Raw genomic sequence first — 16,648 nt, forward strand, 5'->3', positions numbered from 1 at the left:
TTTTAAGCCTCTGCAGAGTGTTCTTCCCCTAATTTTGGGTTGGGCAGTTTGAAGAAATCTAGGTGGTTGTTTGGCCCAGAACTGTTATGTGACATGTCCTGACCCAGTCTTGACCTCATTGAGCAGTTCCATCAGCAATATGGCCTGCTGATAGGACACAAAACCTGTATGTTGAGGAAGAAGCCAGGCATCTTGGAGATTCACCACCATCATTACATAACTGTGGCCCCTTCACTCTGTCTGCCTGTCCACTAGGGAATCTAACTCCTAGTGTCTCACCATAATAGTCTAAAGTCTAAATCAGCACAGACAGGCTGGATGTCAGTCTTACTGCAGGAATAAAGGAAGGGCAGAAGCTGGGAAGGAGAACATTGGGAAATTGTGGCCACATGCCCAGGAAAGCAGGAATGACGGGGCGGGGGGGGCTTGGAAGAAGTCTTTCTACAGCCCTAGCCTTCTCCAAAGGAAGGACAGTCACACCACCACGGGTTAGGGTGTAGGGTCCTGCCAGTTCCAGAGCTTTCTTTCAAAGGTGCAGTGATTTCTCCTGCAGAAGGTGAGGTAAGGGGTGGTAGTCATATCTGCTTTATAGGCCTTGGCACAGAAGAAATGAACACTTTGAAGGTTTTATGTTTGTTTGACGGGTTTGTCGACAGACTCTCACTCCGAATTGCAGTCAGACCTGGAACTCACCATGGACCTAGTCTGATCTCAAACTGGCATCCTGAGTGCTGGGATTCTAGGCAGGAGCCACCATGCTTAGAAGGAAGGATTTCATTATGAGAAACTCAATTTTCCCTTGAGAGATTGCTGTGGGTAGAAGGTGGGGGGCAGTAATAGAAAAGTGTAGATTTATGTTAAGGCGATACATGATTGGACAGGAGAGAGATGGGCGGGGAAAGGCCGAGGAGCAGAAGAAGTAGATGCAGGAGGCAGATATGAATATTTAAGGGATTCTATAGGTCTTTTATCTCATGTAGAAGGGCAGTTTGTATCTTTGTCCATTGGATGTAATCTTATGGTATAGAGGGTTTGTGGATTGAGAATTTAATATATAAACCTACACGAAAAGCTATCGGGCTTTGGAGTCATGTGTGTGCCCGGTGGTCGTATCCACCCAGGACAGAAACAACAGGGGTGGTGGAGTTCTTAGAGGTGGCCTGGAGCGCCAAGTGTGTGGTGACCTCATATGCTCAGGGGTCCACAGAGTAAGACCGCGGGGAGCCAGGAAAAGGATAAACCATTTTTATATTATTTACTACAACAGAAAAGGAACTACAGTATCCCAACCTTTGGGAGGTGGGGTTGAGAGGGCACGCTCGAGTGTGCACGTGTGTGTGTGTGCGCGTGCACACAGACACACACACACACACACACAGAGGTGGGGGAGGGAGAGAGAGGACGAAAGGGTAGCTTACAGTGGCAATAACACGATTAATAACATGGTTTTTTTCCCACAACAGGGCGGATCCGGAAGCAGAGAGAGCTGAGTGCTGGTACTTAGTTCCTCACTTCCTCTGCTCCTTCCTCTCCGGTCCGGACCGTGACCAGTGCCGCTCTTCCAGGCCCGTCTCTCTTCAGTCGAACCTTTCTGGGCAAGGTCCTCAGGCAGACACGGATTCAGACTCACACATCAGACAGACAGAGGATTCACGAACTGGAGAATTCAAATCCGGACTCGATCTTTGTTCAGTGACACCAAGGGGAAGCCTTCGTGAGACACACTGACGCATTGCGGGCGTCTCGGTTCATTATTCATGGATTCAAATGACGAAATCTGTAGGATTAGCTTCCCGTGTGTACGTCTCAGGACTGATGCGACAGTTGGAGGAATGGATACAGTCACATCTCACCCTCACCAAGCTAGTTCCGTGCGCACCACATTCACCAAGCAGAGCCCTCCGTGAGGCCATGCGCGGAGTGCTTCGTGTCAAGAGCTGCTGAACAGGAGGAAGCCTGTGAATGTGGTATCGTCATCCTCATCTGCAAATAGGCCATTGAACCTCTCTCCTCCCGTCACCTGCACCCACACTTGGTCCCCGAGCTTCAGCTCCAGCACGATGCCCCCAGACGCCTGGTCCTCCGAGCTCATGTAACCATCCTTGGTGTGCAGGACTCTTACCCCGTTTCTGACCAGCGACAGCTGCACGTTCCTGGAGAACACGGTGACATGGTAGGTAAAGTAATAGACACCCGCCACGTGGCACGTGAATTTCCCCGTCGCTACATCGTAGTGGTTCAGCTCGTTGTAGAAGATCTTATCGAATTTAATGGGCGCATCTGGGGGAGGGAACTTACTGATCACTGTGAGCCCCACAGTGAAAGCGCTCTTGGGCACTACAGGAGCCTCGCCAACTCTCCCCTTCTCCCCTCGATCGCCTTTCCAGCCTCTCATTCCTCTGACTCCTGGCTCCCCCTGAGGGCCCATGGGTCCAGCTTCTCCCCTGGGGCCTGGCTTGCCAACGGGGCCCACCGGGCCAGGTAAGCCCTTGGGACCCAGAGGTCCGGTACTGCCCATTAGTCCTTCGGGTCCAGCGGGGCCCACCTCGCCTTTATCCCCCTTCTGCCCCTGAGGACCGGTCTCTCCTGGCAGCCCTTGCTCTCCTGTGGGACCAATGGATCCCTTTGGGCCATGTTTTCCCGGAGAGCCTCTGGAGCCCGGATCACCTTTGATGCCTTTTGCTTCAACTCTTCCATCTGCTCCTGAATAGAAGAAGATAATGAAGAAATGGTTTAGAAAACATTCCCTCATAAGCAATGCTGGAGTTTGTATCACTAAGCGTTTAATTGAGACAAAGTAGGGTGTGGGCTCAACATTTGCTTAGAGTCTGAAATTCCAAAAACTCTCATTTTATTCCAGGAAATGTACATGTAAACACACAACAGGCACACACACACACACACACACACACAACTGTGGATTTTTTTTGTGGGGGGGAGTTGTTTGTTTTGGGGACAGTCTTATGTAGCCCAGGATGGCCCCAAACTCACTATAGCCAAGGATGAGTGGATGATCTTGAACGCCTGGTCCTCCACCAGTTCTTCCCGGGTGCTGGGACTGTGCCTACATTCTGACATTCCCAGTTTATGCAGTGCTGGAAATGGAACCCAGGGCTTCAAGTACGCTAAGTAAGCACTCTACTGACTGAGCCACATCCCCAACCTACAAAAGTGCTCCTTAGAGCACCACCAGAGTGACCCATGACACCCCAAAAACCAAGGCCACCCTTGGGAGAAGCATGAGATGGACCGCCTGCTCCTATAACCACAGGCTCACCCATGTGCCAGTGAACACTCTAATGAACACATTGTGTCACACACACACACACACACACACACAAAGAGAAGGAGGAGCAACAACAGACGAATCGGCTCCGTGGGACTAGCAAGAGAGGGTAATTCAATGAACGTGATTAAAACATCACACACACATGTGAAGATGTCATGGTAAATCCCATTGTTATCTATTAATATATGTTAACAAGTGTCTTTTAAAAAGAGGGCACGGGGCCTCGAGAGATGGCTCAGTGGTTAGAGCACTGAATACTCTTCCAGAGGTCCTGAGTTCAAGTCCCAGCAACCACAAAAGCTCACAACCATTTGTAATGGGATCTGATGCCCTCTTCTGGTATGTGTAAAGGCAGCTAAAATAAAAAAGGAGAGGGCATGGCACAGCATTTGCTTAGCAGGCATGAAGTTCTAGGTTCAATCCACAGTACTGGCAAAATCAAGTAATACTCCATACTAGGCAAAAGTACATAAACCCCAGCTTTTGGACTTTGGGGTGCAGCTCCCCCAGAACATGGCAACACTATCTAGCATCTGCGGATGCCTTGGTACATGAGCAGATCCCAGAACTCACAAAAAGAAGCTGAGAGTAATTCCCTCTGGGCCCTTTCCAGCACAAGTGTGCTGATGCATGTGTGCAGCCGTAGCAGAGAGAGGATCTGCTGGTGGATGTGGTGGCTAGTGTAGCAACTCAGCCACATCTGGAATCCACCGAATCCCAAGCAGCTGGGCATGCCTGTGAGGGTCGTCTTGATTGGCTCACTTGAGACCAGAAGGTTGTGAGGGTCGTCTTGATTGGCCCCTTTGAAATGGGAAGACCCACCCAAAGTTTGGGCCACATCTGTCTTCAGTCCACTGTTCTTATCCTTGCTGGCAAACTCACCTCTCCTGTTGCTGGGCCATTCCTTTGCTGGTGTAAGAATCTACTTTGTCACAATTCCAGCCTAGACTGAAGACCAGCAGCTCTTTAGGAATTACCCAGGACCCGGGCACAGACTGGGACCACTGAGACAGCCAGGCTCACGTGCCCAACAACTAACAGACTGTGGGCCTTTACGTGTGGGGACAGCCATTGTAATTCTCTCTCTCCCTCTCTGTCTGTCTGTCTGTCTGTCTGTCTGTCTGTCTCTCTCTCTCTCTCTCTCTCTCTCTCTCCCTCCCTCCCTCCCTCTCCTTCCCCCCTCTCTCATTCTGTCTCTCTTCTCTCCCTCTCTCTCTCATTCTCTTTCTTTCTCATTCTCTCTCTCTTTCCATCTCTCTCTCCCTCTCTGTCTCTCTCTCATTCTCTGTCTCTGTGTGGGTTTATAATCTATATACCTTCACCCCATCAGTCCTGTTCCTTTAGAGAGCCCTGACCAACACAGTGAGTCATCCTGGGAGCAGCAGACAGGCCAGTCCTCAGCAGCACTGGACAGTGACAGCTGCCGTCATCTGCACAGCCTCATACTAGAGCACTGTGGATAGATGGGTGCAAAGCCACTGACCTGGTTCTCCTTTCTCGCCATGGATTCCATCCTTCCCTGGGCCACCAGGATGTCCTGGTTCTCCTAGGTGGAAGGGAAGAAAGCAGACAGGAACTGAGAATCCAGATTCCCAGGTGAGTCTCCAGGGGTGATTGACACAGGAAGTCCTGGATGCCCCAGCCCTCCTCTTTTCCCACCAGTGCAGGTGAAGGTGGCAACTGTTAGAGCATCCAGGGTGTTGGGTCATGTGGGAGGAGCAGGTTCTGAAATGAGCACCAGGAGCAAGAGACAGGGCAAAGACATTGAGGACCACACTCTACTTCTGTCTCAGGATGAGGACCGTGAAGTGATCTGACAGCGGGAGGTGCTAGACCTTCCCACAACTCGTGATTTGACTGTTGGGGAAAGAAAGGCACCATGGACTAGGGGTGAGGGCCACTGAACAGTGGTGGCGGGGTTCTGCTAGTCCTGAGGCTGGGAGCAGGCTACCGAGGCCTTCCTTCAGCCGGCATAGTAAAGAAGAAACGGCAGAGTATGGTGACAGGAAGCTCACAAGGCCGTGGTTTACTCCAGGTTTTATAATCAGCCGGGTCCCTAAGATGTCAACCTAGGTGTATGGTGACAAGCAAGTGGGACAGCCTTCAGCCCTCAGGACCAGAAGACACAGGCTGGTTTGCATCCATAACTCCTGGTGTTATGCAAGCTCCCGAGCAAGCCCTGGATCTCACTGAACCACCAAAACTGGCCTCCACTCCATGATCCCCAACCCTGTGCCCCACCCCAAAGCCTGAGCCTTCCCACCCCAACCTCTCTTTCTCCCTGACTGATTCCCAGTTCTTGCATTCTGTAGCACGATCTCAAAGCTTGTGTGATCACACAGGCCAGAGCATAAGCTTCTACCTGAGCCAGTGAATGTATGTCACATATGCTGTGCCAGCTTGTGTTGATTATATAAAACACACAGCACATCTTCAAAGGACCAAGTAAAGAAGCAGCACATTTTCCTGCCAAGCATCGTGGGCTAACATCACTCTCAAGAAATAGCACATAAAGTATATGTATACACAAGAATATATATATATATATATATATATATGTATATATATATATATATATATATATATATTCATTCTATACATATACATATGTGTATGAATGTATGAACTGAATGGAAAAATACAAAAAAAAAATCCCAGATGTTTTTTTTTTTTTTTTTTTTTTGAGACAGGGTCTCTCTCTTATGTAGCCCTGGCTGTCCTGAAACTCGCTATATAGACCAGGCTATCCTTGAGCTCACAGAGATCCATCTGCTTCTGCCTCTCGCATGCTGGGATTAAAGGATGTAACACCACACCTGGCCTAGGAAACATGTGCTTTTAAGAAATCTGTTTTGGTAGGGCTGGGGAGGTAGTCCAATGACAGAGAAGGAATGAGGGGCGGGAGTTTGATTCTCAGCAGCCATGTGAAAGCCTGTAAGGACTGGAGGCACTGAGGGGTTGGGGTGCGGGAGCTAACAGGGGAGTCCTGAGGATTTGCCAGCCAGCTTGGTCAACACGGAGACCTTTGGGTTATACAAAAGACCCTGCCCCCTGTAAAGCTGAGCAGAATAGAGGGGCATACCTGAAAATGATGTTTTACACACACACACACACACACACACACACACACACACACTACAGAGAGAGGAAGAGATGGAGGGAAAGACAGGGAAAGATGGATGGATGGATGGATGGAGATAGATAGATAGATAGATAGATAGATAGATAGATCGATAGATAGATATTAATTTTGAACTAGGTACAGTAGTACATGCCTATAACTCCAGAACTCAAGAGACAGAGGCAAGAGGATGAAGAGTTCAAGTCCATCTTTGGGTACAGATCAAGTTAGAAGCCAGCCTTATGTGCAACACTGTGGAGAGATGGAGGGAGGGAGGGGGGAGGGAGAGAGTTAGGATGGAGAGGTGGCTCAGCAGCTAAGAGCACTGGCTACTCTTCCAGAGGACCTGGATTCAATTCCCAGCACCCACATGTGCTACAGCCAGATGACTCGATGCCCTCTTTTGGACTCTAAGGGCGCTCACTACAAATAGGTGGTACATAAATATGCATGCAGAAAAAAATCCATACACATAAAGAAATATTTAAATGTCTAAAAAACGAAATCTTTTTAAGGGGGAAGGGGAAAACAACCAAGAGAGATGGAGAAAGATTTGCAAAGGGAGAGGTAAACAAAATTAAGTACATTCCTCTTGATTTATCTAGTAAGCATCTCTCCTCTTCAAGTATATAAAATATCTGATAATAAGCATTAAAACTTCTTATATTCAGGGCTGGTGAGATGGTTCAGTGGCTAAGAGCAATGACTGCTCTTCCAGAGGTCCTGAGTTCAATTCCCAGCACCTACATGGTACAGCTCAAGACCATTTATAAAGGTGTCTGACGCCCTCTTCTGGCATGCAGGTGTACATGCAGACAGAGCACTCATACACCAAAAATATACATAAATAAAATTATTTTAAAAAAACTTCACACATTAAGAACTCAACGCAGACCCAGACATGGCAGCACATGGTCCCAGTTCCTGGGAAGCTGTATGCTACCCCCTTGTCAGCACGTTGTAGCTGTCTCGGTTATTCAAATGGCCAAGGCAGTCTCACAACTCGGATGGCCACACAACCTTAACGGTGACTTAATACAGTTCTCAAAGTGCGAGCGCACTGATGCTGGTAACTTTGTAGTAAAGAGTAATGCTTAATCTGTTTCATTATTAATGATTACTTATCCCTTACCTAGCTTAGACACTAAACTTTATCGTAGTTGTGTGTATATAGGAGGGAGCAAGACACAGGTAGGGCTCTTCTGTGGCTTCTGTGGCTATAGGCATCCACTGGGGGCCTTCTTCCTGCGGATGGGGGTTGCTACTGCACACAGTCATCAGATTGCTCCACTGGCCTCCTGATTAACGATGCACCACACCCCTATGTTCCCACTCAAATGCTACTGTTTGCAGAAACTCATAACAGTCATCTCCTGTGGGGGCGGGGCTGTTGGCCTTGTCCTAGCATAATGTGGCATAGAGCAGGTCTTTGAGACATCGGTGGGTGAGGGCTCAGTGGGCAAGCGGGTGGCTGAAAGGCCGTGTCAGGTACCTGTGTCTCCTTTGTCACCCTTGGCACCATCTCGTCCGTCTCTTCCAGGTAGGCCATTGTGACCTGGATTCCCGGGGATGCCAGAGTGCCCTTGCCGGCAGGTGTCCTGGGAGAACGCACTCCTTGCACACACACCCATAACCAGCAGAAGCCGCCAGATCCTCATGGTCAGACAGCAGGGTCTGGACTGAGAGAGGGAAACAGAATCTGAAAGGTCACTGGGTGCAGGTAAAGTTGCTGCTCATTTCTGCTGTGGGACAGGCCTTGGTCTCTGACTGACAAAGGCACCTGGCTGTAATCCCAGAAAGTTCCAGGTCAGCACGGTATAGCGTTACGTAGTGAGACCCTATTGCTACAAAAGAAAAAAGAAAGGACATTGTCCTCGGGTGGTGCCACGTGGTTGGGACCATTTTTAATTGTCATTGAATGTGGAAGCCAAGTTTTGAAGTCAGGAGACTCTTTTTTTTTTTTTTTTTTTTTAGGAGACTCTTCTATTGTTTCAAATTGAGCAAGTCACTTTTTCAAAACCAGATAAAAATGTTTTCTTTACCCATGGGGCTAATGTAAAGACCAAATTTGACCACAATATCCATGAAAAGGCACACTAAAAATAATAAAGCCATATAAAATTACCTTCTGGCCCAGCAATTCTATTCCTGGGAATGAAAACAAAAACAACAAACAGCAACAAAACCTGAAAGGAGAGGCTTGAACATGCTTGGGGTTTCTGACAGCAATGTTCCTGGCAACCACTAGGGGGAGCAGCCCACATGCACGTCAGTGAATGAGTGGTTATAGAAGACGGATGTAGTATATAAATACAGTGGAGTGTCATTCGACCCCAGAAAAGCAGGAATTCCTGGCCCCCTCCAGGACATTAGATGGTGACAATCTGATACTGAAAGACAGATTTGGTGTGTACGCAAAGTGATCCAAATTGTGGAGCAAGCAACGTGGCGGGTGCCAGTAGCTGACAGGAGGGGGCGCTGTTCAACGATGAAACTTGTGCAGGTCAGCGATGGCGTTGTTTGCAGGATGATGATTGAACGTATTTATTGTTATTCAACTGTACACTTAGAACGGTTATCCTGGTAAGTTTGAATTTATGTTTATATTTTTGTCATACTGAAAACAACAACAGGACATTAAAGCCGAGGATGTGACTCAGGGGAATTCCGTCGTGGTGTTACATACAGATACTAAAAATGACATGGCATTAACAGAAACACACCAAACACGAACATCTGGGGTGCGGCTATAGCTCGATGCTAGAGCATCTGTGCCGCACAGAGTCCTTGGTTTTAACTCCCGGTGAACTTGAGCCCTTTGGTACGTAGCACATTCTCAGTCCCTCTCCTCTGTAGACACTGGTCCTTTCACTTGGGTTCTTGCCCGTCTGCATTTGCTTGTTTTAAACTGTCTTCGGCCTCAGGTTGAAGCTGGGATCTGGGCAAGCGGGGAAGATCTGCAGGCAAACTGCTCCCTGTAACAGGGTTGGCATGCAGGGCCCTGCAGGGGCTTGAGTCTGTGAGACAGGAAAAAGTAGGATGCCAGACCAAGCTGAGGATCCCTGTGAGTGTCACCCAGGACCTGCCTGGCAGGGGCTCTGCATCTGATGCAAGGTCACGGGACTCAAAAGCTCACCTGGCTGTATTTTCAGACATTTAGTGTGGAACAGCAGGCTGGGCAGTGGTGGTGGGGTGTGAGAATTATCTGATAGCAGCTCTTTTAATGGCAAACACCAGGGTGTCTGTCTCTTTGACCTGGTAGTACCATCTCTGCAAATTACAATACAGCAAAGATCTGTGTGCCAAAGGCAACAGCAGTATTTTCTGTTAAGGTAGAAAAGGGCACAGTATGTAATGTCTGAGAACAGACTTAGGGAATGGACCATTATGTAAGTGCTGAGAAAGTTATGGAGGTCAGTGACGTATGGAAAAGATGCATGAAGGCAAAAGGAAGGTGAGCTCAGGACCAGCTTGGGTACAGATGAGACCCTGTCTCGAAAGACCCATCCAAAGAGAAGGAACTAAAATGGGGTCTGGAGGGATGGCTCAGCAGCTAAGTTAGCTCCTGTGGAGGACTGGCACTCAGCTCTCGTACCTACAGTAGGTAGCTCACAACCACCTATAGCTTCAGCTACAGGGGAACTGAGACCCCCTTTCTGGCCTCTGAGGCTATCCATACAATAAGCATGCGCCCACACGCACATGCACACACAAAGGTTTAAAAGTTTTTAAATGACTTTTAGAAAGACTGAAATATCAGGCACATTTCGGAGATATTAATGTATGTATATTATCTAAAGCTAAAAGTAAATATATGCAAATAGGCAAACATGTTAATGTATAGAATCTAGGGGTGGTAAGAGGCTTTCCTGTGAGGAAAAAAGTCTTTGTGCTGCTGGTTACACATTTGTAGCCATTTATTTTTATTATTTTTAATTGTGTGTGTGTATGTGTGTGTTGCACATAGACACACACACACACACATACAAGCACACACACACGAACATAAAGACCCCTTCAGGCTGGAGCATCAGACGTCCCTGGAGCTGGAGTTACAGGCCAGCCGATGTGGGTGCTGAGAAACGAACTCTGCTCATCCTGGCCCTCCCAACTCCCTGAGCCGTCTCTCCAGCCCCTCTGTCGCTAGCTAGATGCCATCTCATAGACTAGAAGGTGTCGCCCTCTGGTGGAAGCTGCTGAGGATGACGGGAAAGTGTCTCTGGAAGAGGAAACCCACTTTGGGCCGCTGAGTTTCCCAGAGCCGACCGCAGGAGCTCTCTTCAGTCAGGTCTGCTGTGGACGCAGAAGCGACCGGCAGAATCTAGGTAGGTTCTTCTGTGCTTGACCAGTGTTCCCTCACTTCCCCCCTTCTCCAGGAAAAGCCATTTAGGGGTGAAGAGACTCTAATCTTCCAGTAGCAGGGGGGCTGCTCCCAGTCCTTGTAGCCAACAAGACGCCAGTGTGGTCCTTACAGGGCAGGCATAACACCTCACACACATTGTTTTTAAAAGGCCATTTTTGGCGCCTCTGCTGATTTTCTCTGGTTTACAGCCACGAATCCTCAAACACTTCACGATCCTCATGCAGCCCCCAAACACTAACATTTAACAGAAATCAAGGGAACAATCTCGCTTTTTCCTGTCAGGGTCTTTCTGTGCACATCGGGCAGCTTAGAACTACTGCCCCACATTCCAGTGCGGAGGACAGGCATGCCGCACCAGGCCAGCTTGTGACACTCAGCTTGCTCAGTGTGAGGCTAATGGGTGACATCCCTTACACTAAGTTGGCTTCATGTTGTCTTTATTTCTCCCATGTATATGATGCAGTGTTACAGTATGCAGTTTTCTTCAACATATATTGTTTTTATAGACCCTATAAGTTAGCATAGATGTAGATATTAAAATATTCATTAAAATATGTAGCTGATAATCTATAACCTTTTCTAGAAAGGTCTGTTATTCTTGTTACTTATCCTTTTTTTTTTTTTTTTTTAATGCCTCCTTCCAGCGCAGTATTGCAGAATTCTGGCAAATGAAATTCTCCGTCTCTCTTTCTCTCTCTCTCTCTCTCTCTCTCTCTCTCTCTCTCTCTCTCTCTCTCCCCCCCCCCCCCCCGTCCTCCCTTCCTTCTCCCCATTCCTGTGTGCCCGGTGTGTCCATCTCTGTCTGACAGTCGCACACTCAGCGCAGGCTGTCTGGCCTGGAACTAACTCTGTAGCTCACACCTTCTGGGTTAGCCTCTCCACTGCCATTACGGGCATGAACCAACACACCTGATTTGTTCTTTAGAGAAATAGTTTTAGAATTACCTTTGTTCTTACCCAGAGCTTTATACCACACATATACCTCAGAACCTAGGTGCCTTCAGCTGAATTGGGGGTAAATATCCTTCAGTGCACTTACCTGAACCCCGGAGTTGCAGGCTGGATCCTGGCACTGTGAGAATAGGGAACCCTCACACTGTAAATAAAATCAAGCCTTCCTGCCATAGAACTCCCCAGTGAATGTTAAGTGCAAAACAGCAGGAAGGGGAGGGAACGGGGTGGGAGAGGCACAAGATGTCTTGGATCAGCTTCAAAACTCACAGCATCCCTTCGCAGTACCCCAGGTGTGAAAAACTTGGTCCTTTTCTTCTCCGTTCTTGGAAATTGACTGAGGAGACTCCAGGTATTTGAGCAGATAGAACGTGGGGAAAACCCCACGGCAGGCTTTTTTTTTTTTCTTGATGTGAACAGCTCTCTCCTTGGCCTTGAGTCCTTTGTGAGCAAGACAACAGATGTCAATACGATATCGAGGAGGTCCGACCATCACCCGAGGTCTTTGCAGCACAGACATTAGGATCCCCTTGTTTACGGAGAACTTTCAAGGATGACAGTTACTGTTGCCTGCGACTCTCATTGAGGGCAAAACTAGATTTAAGGGCAACCCAAGATTCAGTTAATTCTCCCATCGGCATTCATGTCTCTGCAGAATACTCAGGGAACTAACGGCCAGAAGGTGTGCTTTTGGGGGTAGCATGTTCAGGTGTGCTTTTGAGGGTAGCATGTTCACATTCAGGTGTGCTTTTGGGGGTAGCATGCTCACATTCAGGTGTGCTTTTGGGGGTAGCATGCTCACATTCAGGTGTGCTTTTGGGGGTAGCATGCTCACATTCAGGTGTGCTTTTGGGGGTAGCATGCTCACATTCAGGTGTGCTTTTGGGGGTAGCATGCTCACGAAGTAGTTCTGAGCCCTTGAGACCCCTAAAGCTCTAGATGAGGCCTGAGGCTTCCGGCAACCCTGCTCTGCCCAACCCTGCTCTGTCCTTTAACTACAGAAACTGTAAAACAGAGTTGTCGTCTCCAGTTTGGGTATTTAGCTCAGTGGTGGAGCATCTGTCTAACAAGCACAAGACCCTGGGTCCAGTTCTCAGCTTAAAAGAAAAAAAAGCTGGACAGGAATGGTGGCCCATACCCTTAATTCCAGCACTTGGGACTCAGAGGCAGGTAGACCTGTGTGACTTTGAGACTAGCCTGTCTGCAGCAAAGGTTCCAGGACAGCCACACAGAGAGGCTCTTTTTCAAAACACCAGGGTAGGGGTGGGGGGAAGGTTCCTTTCCCTCATAGAAGGAACCCAGGAAGTCCGTTTGAATCACTGCTCTAAGAGGGGTCACAGTCAATAAACCACCAGAATGGCTGCTCCCGAGTTAGGTTTCTATTATCCGTGTGAGAGGGGGAACAGCCAGAGGCATCTGGAAGAGTCTAGAGCGGAGAACCAGGGTTAGAGAAGTAGGCATAGAAAACTCATGCTGGCTCTACGGAGGACACGTAGCTGAGGGCAGAGAACTCCAACAGCCTGAGAACTTGGAGCAGAGGAGGCAAGGACAGGCTGGAGGGTACACAGCCACAAGTACATGCCAAGGGAGGGGGCCTTTCCGTCGCAGCCTGAGCCAAGCAAACACTGTCACCCCAGCGTCATCCACTGCTTGGGGGGAAATGAGGCTTCCACTGGACCCGACAATTACTCTTCCAGGATCTCCAAGCTTCGGCCTTTCTTGTACAGAATGCAGCAAGTGACCAGCCCCGATATCTGTGTGGTTTAGCAGGAGGGAGCTGATGAGGACTTTGCCTATCCCTTCGCCCACCGAGGAGCACACTGAAGCTCTGCACCTTCTCCCTGAGAAGTGTCTAAACAGCCAGGCAAAAGCGCAGCAGCTCCAAAATCGTAAGAACAGCTTTGTTCTGAGAAGGGCAGAAGCTCAACCTTAGCAGCCATCTTGGGATGGGATATGAAGGTACTCGAAGCCTCACCTTAGCAGAGCTAACCATGTCCAGCATTCACTCCTGAATGCAGCAGACAGCCCCAACAATGTCCCCAAGAGGGGGTGGGAATGGATTTGGCAGTGTCCATTAAGTTAGATGGCATCTGTTAAACACGGTCTGACTGCTACAGCCAATGTGGGCAGTGCAGTTGGTTGCTGGAGGGACCTCTGTGGTCACTCAGCTTCAGGCTGCCACAGGCCCTTCTGCTTCCCTGGTCACCCTGGCTATGGAGAATCCTCTCCAGCCGTCGTCCTTTCCTCTCTCCCGAGTTAGCAGGAACCAAGCTAGTGCGCCGCTCACCTTACTCTTCTCAGTTAATGGTATTCCTAAGAGGACTTGGTCACCACTGTCCCTTACCCCAAGGCCTCCTGGGATCACCGTGCTGCCTGCTAGACTGTCTCCCTGGGCACCCCTCTGCCTCAGACTTGAAATTTCTCTTCACCACAACCTATGTAGACATTACTGGCCACACCTGGCCCTGAGCTCTTCAGCCACATTGGGGAATGCCAAACGCCACCCGTGTGACAAGGTCCTGGTCATTTGCTAGAATCCAGCTGCACAGACACCACACGGTCTCGGCTGTGTCGCAGCAGAGACACGGACCTGCTCTAGGTTAGCCCTGTGTGCTTGTCCACAGAACTTTAGGAGCTGAGTCTGGGCCTGGATGTTTGTTAAGGAGAAGACTCCATTCTGGGAGCTGCTATGCGCCTGCCTCACATCTCTGGTGCTCATCCCTGGAGGTACTGATGCAAGAACATCCTTGGGTTCGTCTGGCCATGTTCCTCTAAAAGGATGTGGTCTCTCCAACGCACACAGCAGACGACTCAATATGCTTGCTTCACCCCCCAACTCTTCTAGAATAAAGTACTTTCCTATGTTCCCTTCCATGCGTGGTGCTATCCTGGACCACCCCGTATGTCCCCATTGCTGTCATTGTCACTATTTTTGCCCAGAGGACCTCATGGAGGAGAGCAAGAGTACAGATTAAACACCAGGAAGCAGAGGCAGCCTTGGCAACACAGAGAAACTATGTTCTGATTAGTCACAGCGAACAATGGCTTGTTTACTGAGATTTTCTGAGCTTTGCTAATGAGGAGGAAGTTCTTACTCACCCACACCCTGGGTGAGAGAGGCCAAGGCTGCAGGCTCACCTCCCGGTGAGCCATAGAGTCCTGGTCACCCACATTTCACCACCTGTGGAAACTGCTGTAACAGATTTAGCCTTCCAGGGCTGGGCTATCACTCAGTGGTCTAGAGAACCTTCTTGACCTTGAGGGTGAGGTGTGGAATGCTTCAAACCCACAAGAGGCTAACAAACAAACAAACAAACAAACAAACGAAAAACAAACAAGAGTGTGTGGGGGGGTGCAAAGCTGGAGAGATGGCTCAGTGGTTAAGAGCACTGACTGCTCTTCTGGAGATCCCTGAGTTCAAATCCCAGCCACCACATGCAACTGTCACTGTCTATTACTCCAGTGTCTTTGGAGTCCAGTGGCCCCTCTCCAGTTCCCTCAGACCCTTCCTCCCACACCTGCCCAGTGATTCCCTCCCACACATTTTTAGGAAGAAGCACCAAGCTCAAGGCAAGAAAGGACCCGTAAAGTCTACCATATGCTGCCTTTTAAAGGTGTTCTTTTCTTGAGACAGTCTCATATGGCTTAGGTTGACCTTGAACCTCTTATTGTAGCCAGAGAAAACCCCCTGCCTCCACCTCCCCAGCGGTGGAATTACAGGCCTGTGCTCTCACACCCAGCTTAAGGCAGTGCTAACAATCAAACATAGGGCTTCGTTCCGCTCCAGCCGGCTTCTTTTTATATAACGTGCCCATCTCACGTCACTACGGAGACGCATCGCTAGAGCCAGCTTGGCAAATTAATTTTAATAAACAGATACAAAATGACAAATAGAGATTCACAGCATTTACAAGAAATCAAATAACAGTATTAAAAAAAAAAAAAAAACAAGAAACCCTTCATTCAGCAAAAATGCACATTTAGCACACAAGTCCTGTTTCAGTGCCAAGAAATGCCTTTTAGCAGTTGTCAGACAGGATGCTGGGCACAGTGTGCCCACAAATTGTTTCTTCTCGGGGTCCAGGGAAAGGGGCATTTGAAGGGTACTGGGGTCTCTCAAGGTCAAAGCTGAGTCCAACTTCTTTTCCCCTTCATTGATCCCCAAATGAAGTGTTCAGCACTGAGCAAGAAGCCATCTCTGGACATCGCGCTGAAGAGACAAAACAGTTCTTCCCTGAGGTACCTCGGAGGCGTACCCTGGGTAGGCTCATTTCCGGAATGGGGTGAGTTTGTGGAAGGTATGCCAGAAGAGCGATGGCTTCCTCTTGGGCTCGGCCAAGGCAAAGACTTGCTGCTGTGGGATGCTGGTGGGTACAGTGATGTGGCGCTGGTGAAGGGGCAGCAGGCTCTGGTGGGGTGGGGCCGCGGGGCAGCTGTTGTAGCCTGGCTCGGGAAGGACAGAACAGACGAGTCAGCAGAAAGCCACATTGGGACTCAGTACAAGAGGACATCTAAAAACTGCCCTGCGAAATGACAATTCAGTTACCCCGTGTGGGACTAGCAAGGGTAACCTGCTTGGATTCTGTAAACCCCACCCCTCAGTTACCTGGCAACAGTCAGATATGCTCCGCCCCAGTGGCCTGATATAAAAGGGGCTGCTTGCCCCCTCCTCTCTCTCTTGCTTCTCTTGCCCTTCTCTCTCTTGCTTTCCCCCCTTGCCCTTCCCTCTTCCCCTTCCCTCCCCCCCACCCCTTCTACATGCTCATGGCCGGCCTCTACTCCTCTACTTCACTACTCCTCTCCTTCCCTCCCCCCCACCTCGCTCTCTCTCTCTGCCTCTACTACCCTCTTAACTCCCCCATAACCTGAATAAACTCTATTCTGTACTATACCTTCATGTGGCTGGTCCCTCAGGGAAGGGATT

General features: G+C 49.1%; 2 protein-coding genes across 4 annotated transcripts in view; both read right to left on the minus strand.

Annotated features, from left to right (window-relative positions):
* Positions 1-1,230: 1,230 nt before the first annotated feature.
* On the minus strand, positions 1,231-11,875 carry LOC308427782 (complement C1q and tumor necrosis factor-related protein 9). 2 transcript variants are annotated; one of them, XM_080926001.1, is made up of 5 exons: positions 11,813-11,875; positions 7,903-8,089; positions 4,773-4,835; positions 2,123-2,703; positions 1,231-1,937 (listed from the first exon to the last, which is right to left on the minus strand). In XM_080926001.1, exons 2-5 carry the CDS (start codon positions 8,066-8,068, stop codon positions 1,764-1,766), a joined length of 984 nt encoding a protein of 327 aa, XP_080782127.1. In that variant the 5' UTR covers positions 8,069-8,089; positions 11,813-11,875; the 3' UTR covers positions 1,231-1,763. The 2 variants fall into 2 exon arrangements, with proteins under 2 accessions (XP_080782127.1, XP_080782126.1); XM_080926000.1 differs by having other exon boundaries at positions 1,795-2,703.
* A 3,760-nt stretch (positions 11,876-15,635) lies between these two features.
* Positions 15,636-16,648, minus strand: part of SPATA13 (spermatogenesis associated 13) — a 117,469-nt gene continuing 116,456 nt past the window's right edge. For both annotated transcript variants that reach the window (XM_080926159.1, XM_080926160.1), the window contains one exon: positions 15,636-16,167. In XM_080926159.1, the coding sequence (XP_080782285.1) occupies positions 15,992-16,167 (176 nt within the window). In that variant the 3' untranslated portion in view covers positions 15,636-15,991. The remainder of the gene's footprint in view (positions 16,168-16,648) is intronic.

The sequence above is a fragment of the Micromys minutus genome (genome assembly GCF_963924665.1).
Source record: "Micromys minutus genome assembly, chromosome: 12".
In the NCBI taxonomy this organism is placed as follows: Eukaryota; Metazoa; Chordata; class Mammalia; order Rodentia; family Muridae; genus Micromys; species Micromys minutus.